The sequence below is a fragment of the Octopus bimaculoides genome, chromosome 19 (assembly GCF_046866305.1).
Source record: "Octopus bimaculoides isolate indiv1 chromosome 19, ASM4686630v1, whole genome shotgun sequence".
NCBI lineage: Eukaryota > Metazoa > Mollusca > Cephalopoda > Octopoda > Octopodidae > Octopus > Octopus bimaculoides.
In genome coordinates, this window is record NC_142946.1 from 6,790,832 (window position 1) to 6,810,539 (window position 19,708).

The following is a 19,708-nucleotide window of genomic DNA, read 5'->3' on the forward strand; positions in this document are numbered from 1 at the left end:
TTATTTGCAGTATTTTTCAATTTTTTGTTTAAAAATTTTTTTCTATTTTTTTACATATCTTTTATTTCTTTTTTTTCATCTAAGTGTTTGTGTGAGCGTATGCATATATAAACGTGTATGTGCATGTATGCATTTATGTATGTGTGTTTGTGTACATGTCTTGTTTTTCCTTTTTTTTTTTTACTGTTGTTGCCAACACAAATGGTTTTTTTTAGTTTAAATTTATTTTTTCTAAAAGGAGGGATGTTACTCAAAAAAAAAAACATGGAATTTTTTTTATAATTTTCTTTTCTTTCATTACTTCTGGCTGCTGCTGCTGATCTTGTGATTGTGGTCAGGTTAAGGTCAATTGTATTTAATGATGATTAAAAATGAGTGATGAAGAGGATGACAATGATGGCGACTGCTGCTGTTGCTCTTAATAATAATAATAATAATAATAATAATAATGTTTATAACTGTCAACTGCCTTCTAGGTGATGCTTCTACAATAGTGTATGTGTTTTATCATTAGGTGTCTGTTGTGTTTATCCTTTTGTGTATGAAAAAAGTTCGTAAAAAATTATCTTAATTTTCCTTTTGATTCAGTTAAACTGTTTGGCGTCTGTTGTTGTTTCCTTACTACTGTTGTTATTGTTGTTGTGGTGTTTGTAATTGTTCCGCATTTTCTGTTGATATTTGTAATCTTTGGGGCATCGATGCTGAGCTATTACCATTTCCTCCAAGAAGTCACTGTCGAGCACGAAAGCAAAACGGCAACCTGACCCTAGCAGTTGTATAGGATCTCAATGGTGTATTTCTGAACGGTTACATGGCTATTTCCCCGGCAGGGTCGACTGCCAACAGCGATGGTCGGTAGAAACAGGTATTACTGGTCATCGAATCGTACCAGAAAACTAGACCCAGATGTATCGGACAGACAGACAGACAGACACAGCAAGCACGTGCGGTCAGTTCAACAATGATCTCAAAAGAAACGGGTCACTGTTGACGGCTGACATACGAAACACAGTTTCAAAAATGGGACGTGTGCACATGTCTTTCTATCTATCTGTCAACCTGGTTCTAAAATCTGGACTGTCCATACACTATTGAACTTGAAGTCTGTGAGGTATTGCCTGTGGACATTGTAATGCCAGTCTGTTGCTGGTTTCCTCCTTGAATGTTGTGAACATGCTACAAGAAAACAAAAGAAAAAAAGACATTATTATCATTATTATTATTATTATTATTATTAAGAGAGCGGCGCATGCCATCAAAGTGACACTGGGATACAATTATACGAAGCCCAATAATATCAATCAAGACTACCCATCTGATAAGGACACACCAGGCACATGCATCACAACCATTTGTGCACAACAACATGATCTCATTAAGATAAACAGTGCATGACCTTGCAGGTGAGGGCCCAGTTAGAATTTTCTTCAGGTCGCTTACAGAAAATGACTTCCAGGCCAGATTCCAAAAGTGACAGGAATGCTGAGACTGGAGTATCGCTGTGCAAGGTGACTATTTCAAAGATTAAGCATAAATAGTCCAGGAACCTTTTGAGACTACCTCGTATATGCAAGAGGATGCGTAGCCAAGTGATTTGCATTCATTATCACAAGAGTGTGGGTTCAATTCACAGATTGGGCAGTCCATTGTGCTCTGCGTCTCATGTTCTACAATCCAACATGTGGCACACTCTGCCACATCATCATCATTTAACGTCCGCTTTCCATGCTAGCATGGGTTGCTGTATAAGTAATGTACAACACAAACATTTGATCACTATGAGCAAATCAGCGCACAGGTTAATTGGCAAGAAATTGCAAAACACTTCATGCAGATTCTACAATATATGTGCATGTGTGTAGATATATATATTTGTATATATATATATATATACATAGAGAGAGAGAGAGAGAGAGAAAGAGATAGAGAAAGAGAAAGAAAGAGAAAGAGATAGAGAAAGAGAGAGAAAGAGAGACATAACTATGGAAGCCTGGTAGGAATATTATCTGCATGGACTTCAAGGGCTAGGTCAGTATTTAGTTAGATAATTTAGGAGTTAGTTATAGGTTTACTTATTGAATTTATTTACCAATACTGTTTTTGTACATAGGGTAAATGTGTTTATTTGTTGTAGTTTAATTGATAATGTCACTGTTTCATCCTTCTTAGAATTAAGATTGAATGAATGTGGTGATATCTAAGGTGTGTTTGTTCCCAAACAACACTTATTTTAGTGCTGTTGACACCGCCGGATTGAATGGTACTGCCCAGGTGTCAAAACCATAATGATATCCGGGGGGGCAGCTGATGATGGAGATATGTTGGATTGTTGGTATGGCTGCTATTGTAGGAACGGAACAGTTTCATAACACGTCCACTTGATATACACACACACACACATGAATGCACACATAAATACATGTATGTGTGTGTGTGTGTGTATACTTAAGCCAGTCCAAGGTGTTGCACAGTGAGATGGATACAATTTGAAAATACAGGAGTTACACAACAAGTTCCTCAAAACTATACGTGTACCTGTCAATACATTATGCAAATAACATCACGAGTTAAAGGAAAAGCAATGAGAAATAATTTGAAAGATTCCTTTTCATTCATGGTTTAACAAAGTTATCTCCCTTCCAAGCACATTTTTAGTTGAGATACAAAATTTATCATTTCGTTTTTAGATGCACTGGGTAGGGTTATATTCACTTTACATGGTGTCGGCTATAGCCTAGTCACCCGTATAATTAACCAGGTGATACATGAAGGAGTCGTACACAATGACTGGTGTAGCAGCACCATAGTCGATTGCTACAAAGGTAAAGGTGCTGCTTTAGATACAAATAATTACAGAGGTATCGAGTTGTTGGATCAGGTAATGAAGGTCATAGCCCAACTAATTAGAGAGAGAGTCGGTTTAGATGAGATGCAGTTTGGGTTCGTGTCAGGGAAAAGCACCACTGATGCTATATTTCTGGTAAGACAGCTGCAGGAGAAATACCTAGCCAAAGATAAACCTCTGTACCTGGCTTTCGTTGACATGGAGAAAGCGCAGACACACAAACATATACACACACATACATATATACAACTGGCTTCTTTCAGTTTCCGTCAACCAAATCCACTCACAAGGCTTTGGTTGGCCCAAGGCTATAGTACAAGACACTTTTGTCCAAGGTGTCATGCAGTGGGACTGAACCCAGAACCATGTGATTGGGAAGTAAACTTCTTACCACACAGCCACGCCTACACCTATTTAAATTGGTTTAATTAAATCTCATCTAATACACAAACTCAAAAATAAATTTATTTTTATTTTATTAATACAAAGGAAATTTAATAAATAAAATAAATAAAAAAGTGAAATAGCTGACCTTTACCTGATAATCTGAAGTTCCTATAGTACTGCCCCCTGTCGTGGTGACAGGGGGAATAACTCTTACCCGTTTTGATGGAGGTTGGTTGTGACTAGATGATTGATCAGCAGCGGCTGCTTGCTGTGAGGTAAAAATAAAAACAATTGAGTATGAATAGACGGTTATGGGTGAGTGGTAATTAAGAGTGAATAGAGAGCTGAGAGGAACAGGAGGAGGAGGAAACACTACAAACAAACGTTCATCATCATTATCATTTAACATCCATCCTCCAATGCATGCAAGGGCAGGATGGTTGAAAAGAGCCAGTCGGGTAGAAGACCACCCCAGCCTGCTGTGTCCGTTTTAGCAAGGTTTTTACAGCTGGATGCCCTTCCTAACACCAGCCACTCTGCAGAGTGGACTTTGAGTGAATGTGACTCTTGATATCTACCTGCTTGAAATTACTGCTTCTGGTTCTCACACAAACTTCCTGTTAACAAGAAAATTACAGCAATAACAAAAAAAATTTGCTAGTGGCGTCTGATGTGGCAGGCAGACGATCCTATAACTTGTTTGATTTTGACATGCGCATTGCGTTTTTATCTCTTTCTGGTTCCTACTCGAAACTGTTTACAGATCACAACCATCTCACAAACTTGTGCTCTGGTGGTTGTGAAAAATATTTAAATTAAAAACCTTCCAAAATTCCATGTTAATTTATTTCTCAAATACCAACTTAATTATAGTTCTTTCACTAAAATCTTCATTTTCGAAATTGAAACAAAGACTGTATTTCTACAGAAATATGACAAGGAAAGGATTAGCCATTTTGAAAGCAATCTGCTTGTGACTGCTCCTGGTTTTAAAGTGATTAGTATTAAAACCATTCAATCAAAATTTCATGCTAATTTATCTTCCAAATATCAACTTGATATTCTTTACATTTGATGGATATTTGTCCTCATCTTGTTTGTTATTAACACAACGTTTCGGCTGATATACCCTCCAGCATTCTTTATGTGTCTTGAGGAAATAATGTAAATAATGCACACAATTCCTCACCTCTTAAATATAGAACTGTATCAACTTAATTAGTTATTTCACAATATTCTTCATTTTCAAAAATAATGGAAAAAGACAAGTGTATTTCTACAAATATATGAATGATGACAGAAGGGTTAATTAACGCTTTAATAGATTTTAGGAATAAAAGTGGGATAAATTAATTTGTTTAGAATTTAAAATTTCTGTAATATCCTTTTGAGTGTTAGACTGCTTTCGAGTGTTCGGCCTCGCAGAGGCAAGGTGGCAAAGTTCCTTTCAAGCAGTGGGCCTCACGGAGGCAAAGTGGCCAAGTTCCTTTCGAGTGTTGGGCCTCACGGAGGCATGGTGGCCAAGTTCCTTTCAAGTGTTGGGCCTCACGGAGGCATGGTGGCCAAGTTCCTTTCAAGTGTTGGGCCTCACAGAGGCAACGACCAAGACCTTTGGCATTATGTCATGCTTGAGAAGAAGACCCATCAAGCTGAGCAAAATCAGAGTCATAGCAAGTAAGTATTTATTTCTCAACGTATTTACTGCCGAAGACAAGAAAATTCTTTATGAATTAACTCAGAAATTGGACAGATTTGTTAACGGAATTTTAGAAATTTCTGTCAACTTGCTTCAAGACGCATGATTTTAGTGATGAATTATATGTGGTTATTATATGTGGTTATTATATGTGGTTATTGACGATTTAAAGTCTATTTCTCAGATATCACCCTCGACAATATTGCAGATGATGATGACACAAAAATAATGAACAAATAGAAAAAAATATAAAACAAACTAAAAGATAGTCATAATGAACCTTACTTTGTCACCAACCTTGCTAGCCCCAGTGTCTGCTTTATCATCATTGTCATCCCCAGTAAGGAACTCCCTTTTCGGATAAGGGATCGGCATGCCCTCGAACACACTGGAAAACAACACAATAATAATAAGTGATAGAGATTCAGGTTAGAAATGCTGTAGACAGGGAAACACGGTCGCTTGCAAACGCTTCAAAGATGTTCAGCAAACGCATTATTAAAATACACACACACTTGCACACACACTTGCACATTTACACACACACTTGCACATTTACACACACACTTGCACATTTACACACACACTTGCACATTTACACACACACTTGCACATTTACACACACACCTACATTTACACACATACATACATACATACATACACACACATTTCACATAGATATCCTTGTGCACACATATATATTATTGTTCTTTTAACGTCTAGAGTTTCATAAACCCTGCCAAATCAGACGGGAGTCTGGTGCAGCCCCTCAGCTTACCAGCCATGGTCAAACCGTCCAACCCATGCCAGCATGGACAAAAGACGTTACATGATTATAATCATGATACTTATTAAACGTGCACGCGTGTGTGTGTGCACAGGTGCATTCATACTCATGTGAAATATATAACTTTAACGTCTGTTTACCAGAAAAACAAAACACAAATGAACTGAGAGAAAAGCTGAGCAACGACAAGTGTTTGTAATAATGTGTGAGGCATGGAAGATAAGAGTTTGGTAAAGGAATACCAGGGGAACCAAGTGAAAGGAATCTGCAGAAGTGGAAGGCCGAGATGGGGAGAAATGCAATGAAAGCTGACCTCAAGAGGTTGAACACCAGAGATTACAAAGGACCACAAATGGCAAGACAATGAAGTGAAAAAGACCTGTTTGGTCCGTAAATCTTGGAGAGAAAAAAAATTGAACATGAAATAATGATGATGATGATGAGAGACAAAGCGAGACTTTGCCTGTCTCTGTCGAATACTCACTCTTGTGAAGGCAGTGGATCTTCAGAAAAGTAAGAATCTTTCATAGCTTGCTCTGAAGTAATACGTTTCGTTGGATCCATCGTCAATAATTTTTGTAGCTGCAAATAAAAACCAAAAAACAAATTAAACCAAAGGCCAACCGCGCGCGTGCGTACGTGCGTCTTTAATTTGGGGCATAAACTTAGATGTGTTATAAATACATCTCCCTAATTTAATTAACCATTTAACCACCGTCCAAATCTTTATTGTTTGCTTCACAAGTAATTCAGCTCTGAACAGTCACAGGTCTTTGGGTTTTTTTTTTTTTTTTGTTTTAGTCTGGGATCTCAGAACAAAGATCCACAATAAATATTGCAATCGTTAGGAAGGGCATCCAGCTGTAGAAACTCTGCCAAATTAGATTGGAGCCTGGTGTTACCATCCGGTTTCACCAGTCCTCAGTCAAATCGTCCAACCCATGCCAGCATGGAAAGCGGACGTTAAACGATGATGATGATGATTTTGTGCAATGCTTTAAAAAATCCATAAACCCACTGCTCTGGATTAATATCGCATTTTAGCAACCCCAGAAGAACTGAAAAACAAAATTGACTTTGGTGGGATTTGAACTTGAAGCAAAGGAACTATCACCATTATTTAACATCCGTTGTCCATGCTGGCAAGGGCTGGACGGTTTGACCAGGACTGGTAGGCTGAGGGGCTGCACTAGACTCCGGTCTGGTTTGGCATGATTTCTATGGCTGGATGCCCTTCCTAACACCAACAATTCCGAGAGTGTAATGGGTGCTTTAATGTGCCACCAGCATAGGGGACATTTGTGTGCCTTTGCCTCTATGTATTCTGTACAATATAAAAAGGAAAGAAGAAAACTTACCAACAAAAAGGCTTTACTGTCTGGCTTGATCTTATGTTTTTCCATATACTTGATCAAATTACAGTTGACATAACTGTAAAAATAAAATTTTGGGAAAAATGAGAGAAAATTTTGGATTGAATAAAGCTTAAATTATAAATTAAAATCTTCTGGATAATTAACTTTATCTTTGGAAATGATTTGAAAATGAAAATATTTCAATATTGACATCTACACTGCTTTGCAATCAGTCTTTTACCATCAACATAAAAAAAAAAAAAAAAAAAAAAAAAAAACTGGTACTCCATCAGTTATTACGACAAGGGTTCCAGTTGATCCGATCAACGGAACAGCCAGCTCATGAACTTAATGTGCAAGTGGCTGAGCACTCTGCAGACACACATACTCTTAACGTAATACTCAGAGAGATTCAGCACGACAGAATGTCACAAAGCTGGCCCTTTGAATTACTGGTACAACTCGTTTTTTGCCAGGTGAGTGTACTGGAGCAAGATGAAAAAGTGTCCTGCTCGAGGGCACCACTGGGAATCGAAACACCATGGTGTTTCGATTCCTAGTGGTGCCCCAACGCCAAATGCAGTTTGTTGGGGCAGGAGCACAAACTCTTCTATATTTCTCATAGATTGTGTTGAGGCAAAGCAAGTATCACTTGAAATGAAAATTACTTGCTACCTAGGTGTGTCAGTAGCACCAACTGTTATCGGTCAATAGACAGTCTTAAATTCATCTAGATGGAGTTTAGCCCACCTCAGACTGTAGAGAAGATACATGGCTACCCTAGCTGGAAAAGGATAGAAAATTATGGTAATAAGATGTCAGGGCACAGTGTCAAAGTACAAGAGGGTCATTCATTCACACACTCCATGGAATATCACCCATTTTTCCAAAAACTGACCTCTTGCTATGTAGCCGCACACTAGCAAGTGTTGCTACATACCAACAACTTAAACCAACCTGTTTTTCAAAAAAACTGACCCTTGCTGATTGTCAAGTACAAAACACATTGAAATATAGTAATAAATATTATTTGCCCAAAACTCATCTCTTAATGATTGCTATGTACCAACACACTTTAAGATAGTAATCAACTTATTTCCCAGAAACTGACCACTTGGTAATTACTTAACACAAACACATTTAATTCCACAGAAACCATGCAATCAATAAGTGACAACCAACCGACTTACTTTGATCTCTTGAAATCTTTCATTAATGTTGGATGCTCAGGCATTTTCTTTATATCCTCCCAATCTTTTTCTGATAAAAAAAAAAACAAATATATAAATTAAAGCTGTTTCTAATTTGGGAACAAGGAGAGTAATTGTAAGGTGAGGACCCCAGCAGTTGACTTTACCTTTCATCCCACTGGGATTGATAAAATAATAGAATTAATCTCAGTAAAATCTGAATTCAGAACAAAAGGTGTGGAAAGAAACACTGCAAGACCTTTTGTCTGACATCTAAGGATTCTGCCCATTTACCATAATAATAATAATAATAATAATAATAATAATCCTTTCTGTTATAAAAATAGTAATCCTTAATGATGATAATGATAATGATTTCAAATTTTGCCACAAGGGTAGCAATTTCGGGGGAGGGGATGAGGCGATTACATCAACCCCAGTGTTCAACTGGTACTTATTTTATCGTCCCTGAAAGGATGAAAGGCAAAGTCGACCTCGACAGAATTTGAACTGAGAATGTAGTGACAGGCAAAATACCACTAAGCTAAGTATTTCGTCGCCAGCTCATCATCGCCTTGATAACAATAATAATAATCCTTTCTTTTCTAAAAATAGTAATCCTCAATAATTATCAAAAATGATAATGATATAGGAGGTTGTGGGTAAGAAGCTTGCTTTCCAACCACAGGGTTCCAGGTTCAGTTCAACTGCGTGGCACCTTGGGTCTTCTATTATAGCCTCAGACCAACCAAAGCCTTGTGAGCAGATTTGGTAGATAGAAACTGAAAAAAGCTCACATGTATATATGTATGTATGTGGTTGTGTGGTAAGAGGCTTGCTTCCCAACCACATGGTTCTGGGTACAATCCCACTGCGTGACACCTAGGGCCGACCAAAGCCTTGTGAGTAGATTTGGTAGACGGAAACTGAAAGAAGTGTGTGTGTGTGTGTGTGTGTATACATACATGTATATATTTGTGTGTCTGTGTTCATCCCTCCCACCATCGCTTGAGAACCGATGTTGGTGTGTTTATGTCCTCTTAGCAATTTGGCAAAAGAGACTGATAGAATAAATACTAGGTTTACAAAGAATAAGTCCTGGGGATCGATTTGTTCAACTAAAGGCGATGCTCCAGTCAAATGACTGAACCAATTAAACGACAGGCTTCCACACCTTCCATCAACCAGATTCAAATCACAAAGCACTGGTCGGCCCAAAGCCATAAAAGTGCCACACAGTGGGATTGAACTCGATGCCATGTAGTTGCAAAGCAAGCCCCTGGACCCCATAACCATGGCTATTTAAAATGGGGAAATAAAAAACAAAAACAAAAATGCTGGATAAAAAAAATCCAAAAAAAAGGGCAAAGGCTTACCCTGAGGAAAACCCATGACATTAAAAATCCTATCCAGCTGATCTTGATGGTAAGGGTTACTAGTTTTGATATCCTCCTGGCGGCAGTGAAATATTGGTTCCGATGTTAACAGTTCAGCAAAAATACACCCAATAGCCCAAATATCTGGAAAAAAGAAAACAATAATAATAACAATGGTTTCAAATTTTGCCACAAGGGCAGCAATTTTGGGGGATTTATTCATGCTCGCTAGTTGCATACCAAGATAAAATCTGTCCCCCTCAATAATTAGGGAAAAACCAACAAACACATTCACTGATAATGCAGGTTTTCTATGCTGGCATGGGTTGGACGATTTGACTGAAAACTGGTAAGGTGGAGACCTACACCAGGTTCCAATCTGATTTGGTTTCCACAGCTGGATGCCCTTCTTAATGCCAACCACTCCAATAGTGTAGTGGTTGCTTTCTACCGTGTTGAACATAAACTCGATGTACACAATTGAAACAGAATTAAATTAAGATAACCATCTATGAAGTTTACATTGTTGAGAGGCATAATGGTATGATCTCTGTCAAGAGAATATCTCTTGGATGAAGACCACAGCATCATACCTCTCAACAGTGTATGCATGTCGAGTAGGATACATCTTTGGCTGTTTTAGTGTTTCATTTGGATTCAATTTTTCCTACCTTTCCTGTTACCACCTTAACTAACATTTCTTAAAACTTCCTCTCATCTCTCTCTTATATATATATATATATATATATATATACATAAAATGGTGAAAATATCTTAGAAAACAGGCAACAGCTAGCAACAGACTGCATCCAGCTGTAAAAAAATCTACCTCAGCAAGATCCTCCTAACTTATGCCAGCATAGAAAGACAAATGTAAAAACAAACGAATGAACAAATTAACAGAAGAAAGAGAACTGGACTCAACCTACCAATTGCTTTTGTGTAATGTCTCGCTCCTAATAATAATTCTGGTGCTCTGTACCAAAAAGTCACAACCACAGGATCTAGATCTGCTAGAGGTTTTAACGGATTGTTGAACAGACGAGCAAAACCCATATCAGCTGAAATTGAAAATGAAAGTGAAAATAAGTAAATGAATAAAAAAGTGAACGTAATTTAATCTTACATATTCTCAGAAAAGACCAGTTTTTGTGAAGATGACGGATTATACCTGCAATAGCTATTGTTGGGGGGAAGTAACGTGGGGGGGGGGGGTTTATTTAATAGGTGTGTTCTTTTAATTTTGTAAACCACAGGAGTGGCTGTGTGGTAAGTAGCTTGCTTACCAACCGCATGGTCTCTGGTTCATTCCCACTGTGTGGCACCTTGGGCAAGTGTCTTCTACTTTAGCCTCGGGCCAACCAAAGCCTTATGAGTGGATTTTGGTAGATGAAAACTGAAAGAAACCTGTCGTGTGCATTTGTGTGTGCCCTTGTCTGGACATCACATAATGGTTGTAAATGAACATTGTCATACAAGCAAGGTTTGTTTGTTTCAGCCATGGGAAACATTACTTTGCTTGGAAACATGAGGATTAGCAAAAGGAAGGGCACTTGGTCAGTAAATATCTGCCTCGACAGATCCTGTTCAACCTGTGCAAATATGGAAAAGCAAATGTTAAACATTGATGATGATTGCTAAAGCCCTAAATAAGAATTAGTGATGCACTCATATATGAACATCTCAACATGGGTACAATATGGGTCAGCCATCCCCAAAAAGACCACCAACCAGCTTTGTATGGACACAGAATGTTTTGTTGATTTTTTTTTTTCATTTTTTTAATCTATTATTATGAGCATTTTTTAAATCTAGATTAAAAATATGAAAAATCTAACAATTTCAAAGACGAAAAGACTTACCAATCTTAACTCTTCCTCTTTCTGGGCCTTCACCCATTACAAGTATATTGGCAGGTTTCTGAATAAGATAAATGGTTACATCAGTTATAGTGGTGGCAGTATGGTCTTAATAAACGAGAGGTAATGTTCAGAAATGAGTAGTAGTAGTAGCAATCGTAGTAGTAATATTGCTTTAAACAGATGGCAGCTATAAAATGGTGGTGGAGGTAGTAAAGGGTAAAGACCATCTTCGGTCATAAATGACCATGGGATTGTACCTAGAAAGTTCCCCTCCAAGGCACAAGTCCAGGCAAGGTTGTTTATAGAAGACCAGCAGTCGCCCATGCATACTGGCCTCTCCTCTCCACACCACCAGTGTTATCCAAGGGAAAGGCAAAAGGGCCAACACAACTTGGCACAAGTGACGTCGCAACTCAATTCTACAGATGAGTGAACAAGAGCAATGTGAAATAAAGTGTATTGCTCAAGAACACAAGACAGTTTGGTTCGGGGATCGAACTCACTGCCTCATGATTGTGAGCCGGATGGGGAGGTAGTAATTGGATAACATCGACACCTGTGCCTGACAGGTATTTATTTTATGGAACCTCGAAAGGACAAAAAAATAAAGTCAACCTTGGTGGAATTTGAACTCAGAACATACAGAAGGATGAAATACCACTAAGCATTTTGCTGGCGTGCTAAAGATTCTGCTAACTCATTGCTTTTGGCAGCTTTAATAATAATAATTTCAAATTTCAGCACCAGGCCAGCAGTTATATAGGGAAGTGGGTCGCCAATATTTCAGTACTTGACTAATACTTATTCTACGGAACTCCGAAAGGGTGAAAGGCAAAGTTGACCTCATCAGGATTTGAACTCGGAGTGTACAAGCGCCGGAAGAAATGCTGCAGAGCATTTTGTCCAAAGAACTAATGATTCCACCAACCTGACTTTTTTCTTTTTTTTTAATTACTAACAAATCAATAATAATAATAATAATAATAATAATATACTTACTAAATCCCTGTGGAGAACCCAATTGGAGTGCAAATAATGAATACCGTCCAATATTTGGAACAGCAGTGACTTGACCATATTCTTTGGGAAGCTAATTTGTTTCTTGTTGGCTTTGGCAGACCTGTGGAACTTGATTATATGCTGAAACACACAGCAAGACAAAACAGAGAGACACAAGTTAATTACATGGGTTATAGTGGTAGGGGGAGGTGTGGTTTTTACAACTTGAAGACAGAAACAAATTGTTTCATTTACGCATCTGAAGTTTGATTTCATAAGATACTTTTTCAAATTTACTTCATTCGTTTAAAATTATAAATGATCTTTGACATTCTTTTTACTTTCCATAAAATATTCTTCACATTCCACTGTTGTTTTATTGCCATTTATTGACGAGTGTTATAAATTTTATGCGTAAAATATTTTCCTGGGAACAAATTACAGTTTATAACATTGCTCTGCTGTCAGAGTTTTCACTTTACGAGCAGTCTCCAGGAACAAATTAGCTCATATATTGGGACATTACAGTATAACAAATAAAGGGTTAAAGCGGACTGTAATAAGGAGAACAGAGAGAAAGTGAAAAATGCAGATAGAGACAGATAGCTAAATTTATATATTGTTGGCACTCCGTTGTTTACGACGTTGAGGGTTCCAGTTGATCCGATCAACGGAACAGCCTGCTAGTGAAATTAATGTGCAAGTGGCTGAGCACTCCACAGACACATGTACCCTTAACGTAGTTCTCGGGGATATTCAGCGTAACACAGTGTAACAAGGCTGACCCTTTGAATTACAGGCACAACAGAAACAGGAAGTAAGAGTGAGAAAAGGTTGTGGTGAAAGAGTACAGCAGGGTTTGCCACCATCCCCTGCCAGAGCCTCGTGGAGCTTTTAGGTGTTTTCGCTCAACAAACACTCACAACGCCCGGTCTGGGAATCGAAACCACGATCCTATGACCGCGAGTCTGTTGCTCTAACCATTGACAAGAGAGAATTATAAAGGTGCAATAGGAATATTAGACAGAAATAACCAACTTACCCATAGGTCATGCTCAGCATAATCAAATAATAACCAAACTTTCCTATCTGTATGTGAGAGAAATACTTTCTGAAGACTAATCACATTTTTATGTCGGAGTTCTCGCAATAACTACAAAATACAATACGGAAAAACATGAGCTGTAACAGCGTCTCTTTAGTTGGGTTCTGAAATTTCACAGTATCACAGTCATATAAAGCATTGAGTTAAATAACAAACAAACAAACCAACAAACAAAAAAAAAAAAAACAACTATACGTAGCAAAAGCTGCAATACGATGGGTCCGATTTTTTTTATCCACATTCAAAGCTAATACCAGAAATAGATAAATCGTATACATATTTTTAAAATGGTTTAGAAAACAGTTCAAATATGAACAGCAAAAAAAAAAAAAAAAAAAAAATATACAGATAACAATGACATAAAAAAAAATGTGGTGTTTGCAGAAACAATTGTAATTAAACACGTAAAAACAAAGAAAAAGTTACAATATGGATAAGCAAAACAAGGGGTACAAGGAAATATGTCATATAGAGCAGACATACAGATGAAGGGAGATCGGAGATCAAAATAAAACAAGGTGATAGACAAAGAAACGAGAACAAACATGGAAGATGCGATTCGTTATAATGTAGCGTTGTCTTTTACTTACAGCGATTTCCCGACAAGCAGACATCGAGATACCAGTGCCCTCAATTTGTTTCAGAGCATATTCCCGGCCATCAGCGCTGCAATGACGGGAGAGAAAATGATTTCCCTCAGAATAGTGGAGACTTCAAAGAAAAATTTGATGGGAAATTGAAATAAATAGGAAGGATAAAGTTAATAAATTAGATTTTTAGATAAATATATGGATATACATACATATGTATGTATATATAGACATATGCAAGTATACATATATGTATATATACATATATGTGAAACGTTCATAAAAAACAAGTCACAAAAGAAGAATTTATTTTATTTACTCATTTACAAGTTGCACCCTTTTAATTCAGTGTTAAATCTTGGGACAAAATGCTTTCCCCTTCGTAATTTTAGCTTTGCCCTGTTTATAAGTGACACCCCCAGTTTTCCTAGGTATTTTTTTTTTTTGCAATTAAAATCAAGTGTAAAATAGTGCAACTTATAGACAAGTAAATACAGCACATAATTATAAAAAGATATTCAAAAACAGACATTTCCTGTCATACAAACACAGATAGGTCATTCACACACACACACACACACACGTGCACTTACTTGCACCACATGCACACACATTTTTACAATGCTCAGAAAGGTTACACAACCTTCATGACTTCTTAAACTGTGACATTCAGAATAGCAGCACATTCTCGAGATTACGTGCAAGTACATAAAATACATTTTAAAAGATGTGTGCATGTGTGTACAAGGATATGCATATCAATAAAACATCTCTTTCAAACCATATATGGAAACTGGCTAAAATGACTTTTTTACAAGACATTCACTTCAGTTCCAACACATGGGTTCAGATAATGTCACTTACTAGACAAAAACAAATCTGAAAATGAAGTCTCTTTTAAAGTCATGTGTGTGTGTGTGCGTGTGCACATGTATATACATATATGCATAATATATTTTATGTATTAAACTGTAGCTGCAAGCTCAAAGAAACAGAAAAAAATCAAAAGATGAACTTGTCCTTTACATTTGCAGTAACAATTTTAAATAAAATGTAGGCATAATTGTGTGGTCAAGACAAATGCAGACACAAACTGCTGTTTTTATATTTGAGAAATTGTATATTATGCATCAACCAACTGCTTAACAAAAAAAAAAAAAGCAACTATCATACTGCTGCCACCAAGAGAGCTCTCTGTTAGCTAATTTTAAATCATTATTTATTATAATTCCTTAAATTACTGAAACTAAATTTCACTGCAGTTTCTATTGAAATAAACAGAGACAACTATTTACTATGCCGGAGTAAGCTCCAACAGTCACCTACTAACTGTTGTAAAACCTAACAGTTTTTAAAGTACCCAAATTAGTCATATGAATGGTTTTTCACTTACCAATGCATGACAATCTTATCTAAAATCTGTAACCATCTCACCACTCAGTGTTAGAGTATTCTAATGATCAGATATGTTCTTCACATCTGTGTAACTTTTACTAATGCAAATAAACCCAAGTCAACCTATTAATCCACATAATTAACCCCCACAATATGTGTGAGTGATGCGTGTTTGGATATGCAAATGAAAGTACTCAATAGATGAAATTGAATAAATTCATTTATTCCAAGGAGTTGATTGACACCAGCAAAATTTGTTGCTGTGATTTTTGAGGCAACAAAAATTACCTATTTTTATGGCAATGCAATCGCCTACTTTTTATACTTTAAAAATCAGTAATATAGTTTATCCTCTTAGTTTATCGTTTAATGTCCATTTTCCATGCTGGCATGGGTTGGATGGTTTAACCGGGGACTAGCAAGCCAGGAGGCCACACCAGGCTCCAATCTGATCTGCCAATGTTTCTACAGCTGGATGCCCTTCCTAATGCCAACCACTCAGAGTGTAGTGGGTGCTTTTTATGTACTACTGGCACGGGAGCCAGTCAGGTGACACTGGCATCGACTACGTTCGGATGGTGCTTTTTACGTGCTACCGGCATGGGGGGAGCCAGTCAGGTGACACACAGGCAACGACCCATGCATGAATGGTGTTTATTGCATGCCACCAGTACAAGAGCCAGTCAGGCGGCCACAACTACAATTTCCATTTTTGATTGTGATTTTGATTTTACTTGACTCAATAGGTTTCCTCAAGGATGGCGTGTCACCCAACGATAAAAAGGTCCTTTCTAAATGGGCTGGTTATGCGACACTGGTATAGGCCACAGCCATGATCTAACTTAACTAAAACCCTCTTAGTTTCTTTCCCTATATTTATGAACATAATGCTTATCCGCCGATTGTGACAAATGATTACATTTTAAAATCTTACATGAGTAAATACTGCAGAGAACCACATGTGTGTGTTTAGTGTGGCAAAAAAAAACAAAAAATATATATATATATATATATATATATATATATATACTCACAAGGTGACTTTCCTTTTTATTGAAAAAAAAAAAAGCTAAAAAGTATTTAGAAATGTCAAACAACAAAGAATAGACCTTAATACATGCAAAACAAGAAAAATAAACAAAATTACCAACAAAACTATTTTAAAATATAGGCATACCTACACAAATGTGCCCCCCCCCCCCTCACCACACACACACACACAAACTGGTTCCTCATAAGTTCCAGGATAAGATATTTTCTACAAATATGCTTTAGATGGTGTAAATTATGTGGGTGGAGAAAGGAGTTTTCGAAAATTCAAGAGTCGCATTTGTTTCCTCATAACATTCAGATCAATACGTATTCTTTAATGACATTTTCTAGAAATACCTTTCAGAGTGTGTATATTATGATTATATCGGAATTAAATTTTTTAAAAAGTGGTGAATTCACACGGATACATACTGACACACATCACAATTCTTTTTCAAAATTTCAAGTATCGGATCGATCCCAAAATCTAATCAGTTCGTACCAGTCACGAGACCAAACATTCTTGAAAGTTTCATCCGAATCCATCCAGCGGTTCTTGAGATAACTTGTCCATGGACAAACAAACAAACAAACAAGACTGAAAACAATACCTCCACCTTCCCTGAGGCGGAGGTAATAATGTTTTCAAATTTTGGCACAAGGCCAGCCAATTAAATCGACCCCAGTGTTTAACTGGTAATTTTTATCGACCCGAAATGATGATAGCAAAGTCGACCCCAGCAGAATTTGAACTCAGAACGTAAAGACGGACGAAATGTTGCTAAACATTTTGTACGGTGTGCTAACAACTCCGCCAGCTTATGGCCATTATGTATAACACTTGCACACACAATCTTGATTCCATTACACAAATTCTTGTCTAGAAACGGTCTAAAGAGACTGCAGTCTTCTTTTGGTTCAATGTCGACTATCTGATCGAACAGAATTTATAACCAAAGCCATTCCAGTTGTGATCGTTCCGAGTGTTTTTTTATAGAAATGTCGGATATCCTTGCTTTGTCAAATTGGTTTTTAGACTGCGGTTTCATATAAATGTAAATGCGATTCATTAAGTTATACACAGTCCACTGATTCAGCCCCCGGAGCAAACCAATTCCTTGTGAGTGGACGTGATCAGACGGAAATAAAATAGCCCCTACTGCATATATATATATATAATGTGTTGGGGGCGGGGCTCTGTGTGTTTATTCCCCACCCGCAACACCGCTTGACAACTGTAGTCGGTTTGTTTACATCCCGGTAACTTAACAGTTCGGCATACGAAACCGATAGAGTGAGTACCAGGCTTTAATAAAAACATGAACCGGGGTCGATTCGTTCCACTAATCCCGTTCAATCGGGTGCCCCAGCATGGCCGTAGTCCAAAGACTGAAATAAGTGAAATTTATATATATATACACAAACACACACACACTCTCTCTCGAAACCCTCGGCTTTTGGGTCACTTCACAACTTCTGCCAATTAAGATTTTTTTAAATGTCTTGTTTTGAATTTTACCTATCCTGTTTGTATTATCAAGCATACAACATATATGTGTGTGTGTGTGTGTGTGTGTGTGTGTGTGTGTGTGTGTGTGTGTGTGTGTGTGTTATATGAAATAATATCCTAGTGTAAAAGCACAATGAAACGACCAATTTGAATTTAGGGTCAGTTAAAAATAAAAAAAAAAAGCGCGGAAACTCAAGACATCTAGAAATACTATTATTTAGTATGTGCTTTCCACAAAATGGTGACCATCCCGACTGTTTTAGAAATATCTAGAACTATTCTTATAATAAAGTGTGCTCTCCTGAAACAGATTCACTGGTAGTTCTACATCGAACAGAAACCAGCTACGACAGAAATGTATGTCAGCTGTGACCATCTCGTCCTTTTCAGACAACCCAAAACCCCTTTTTTCCTTGTATAGGAATATCGGTGGTTAATGGAATATCTAATGCTACGTTATCTAATAAGTCTTTTACTTTTTTTTTTTTTTTTCGAAGACGGTATAAGAGTGTAATTTGAGAGGACATTTGGCTAATATTTCTTACTGATCATTTTCAAAAGCTACATGTATACATAGTCAGGGTTGACTAGTTTTAATGGGTGTTGGGTTATATATATATATATATATATGACTGTAACAATATTTTTATTTATGTATATATTAAGGAACTTATTGATTATATGCGTTTTGCTCCGTTCATTATTATTCTATATATATATAGTTTTAGAGAAAAGAACCAAGGTTTATGAACTCATCCCTAAAACTATATATTTATATATATTTTACTGTGAAACGTAATTTAATAAATTGATTTCAATTGAATTTTTATCTGTAATTTTGGATTTTATCCCTAATATTATATATATATATATATATATATATATATATATATGTAGTCGGACTAAAAATTATGGATTGAATCTTTTTTATTCGCTCTGATACTTAGCATATATATATATATATATATATATATTGTTCAAATGTACAGATGAAAGAGACATTAGTTTGATGGTAGGTAAAAATGGGAAAAAGTGATATTTTGAGCCTCTGTTCTTCGAAAAAAAGGAAAGAAAGTGGAGAGAGAGAAAAAAATGTGCCTGGATTAGCGACTTCAAGACATATAAACCAATGATAGAACTTGTTATACATACATGTGTGTGTGTATATTTATACATGTGTGTGTGTGTGTGCTGTGAGAACATACATGTCTGTGTGTGTGTATCTGTGCATGTATGTATAATTGGTGAAACGTATTTATTTACTAGATGTATAAAGACAGGCACAAAGAGAGAGAGAAGGAGGGAGCGAGACTCACCTGTTTTTCCGTTTGGCTTTATAAACATGTCCGTATGTTCCTCTTCCAACTTTACAACCTTCATAGTCAAACAATTCTTCAACCTTCGCACGCTCAGCAGCAGTTTTCATCTTGAAATCATAATCCATTATTGATGTTGATGTTGTAGTTATTATTTAGGAATAATGAAGATAATGACGATGTGATGAACGGTTCATTAGTAATTTTTTTTTTAATGATGTTGGTAATGATGATTAAAGATGATGGTAGGTTTGTCTCTTGAA

The 19,708-nt window shown here is 36.9% G+C and overlaps 1 protein-coding gene across 6 annotated transcripts; it reads right to left on the reverse strand.

Moving 5' to 3' along the window:
- On the reverse strand, positions 1-19,708 carry LOC106878348 (cyclin-dependent kinase 8-like). Of its 6 annotated transcripts, none has more exons than XM_089366558.1 (13): positions 19,446-19,708; positions 14,193-14,268; positions 13,540-13,650; positions 12,498-12,638; positions 11,499-11,556; positions 10,566-10,697; positions 9,637-9,780; positions 8,261-8,330; positions 7,074-7,146; positions 6,200-6,297; positions 5,214-5,316; positions 3,378-3,500; positions 1-1,176 (listed from the first exon to the last, which is right to left on the reverse strand). In XM_089366558.1, the coding sequence occupies exons 1-13, from the start codon at positions 19,571-19,573 to the stop codon at positions 1,066-1,068; spliced, it is 1,368 nt and encodes a 455-aa protein (XP_089222684.1). In that variant the 5' UTR covers positions 19,574-19,708; the 3' UTR covers positions 1-1,065. The 6 variants fall into 6 exon arrangements, with proteins under 6 accessions (XP_089222684.1, XP_089222685.1, XP_089222682.1 ...); XM_089366559.1 differs by having other exon boundaries at positions 417-1,176; positions 3,384-3,500; XM_089366556.1 differs by having other exon boundaries at positions 417-1,176; positions 5,226-5,316; positions 14,193-14,313.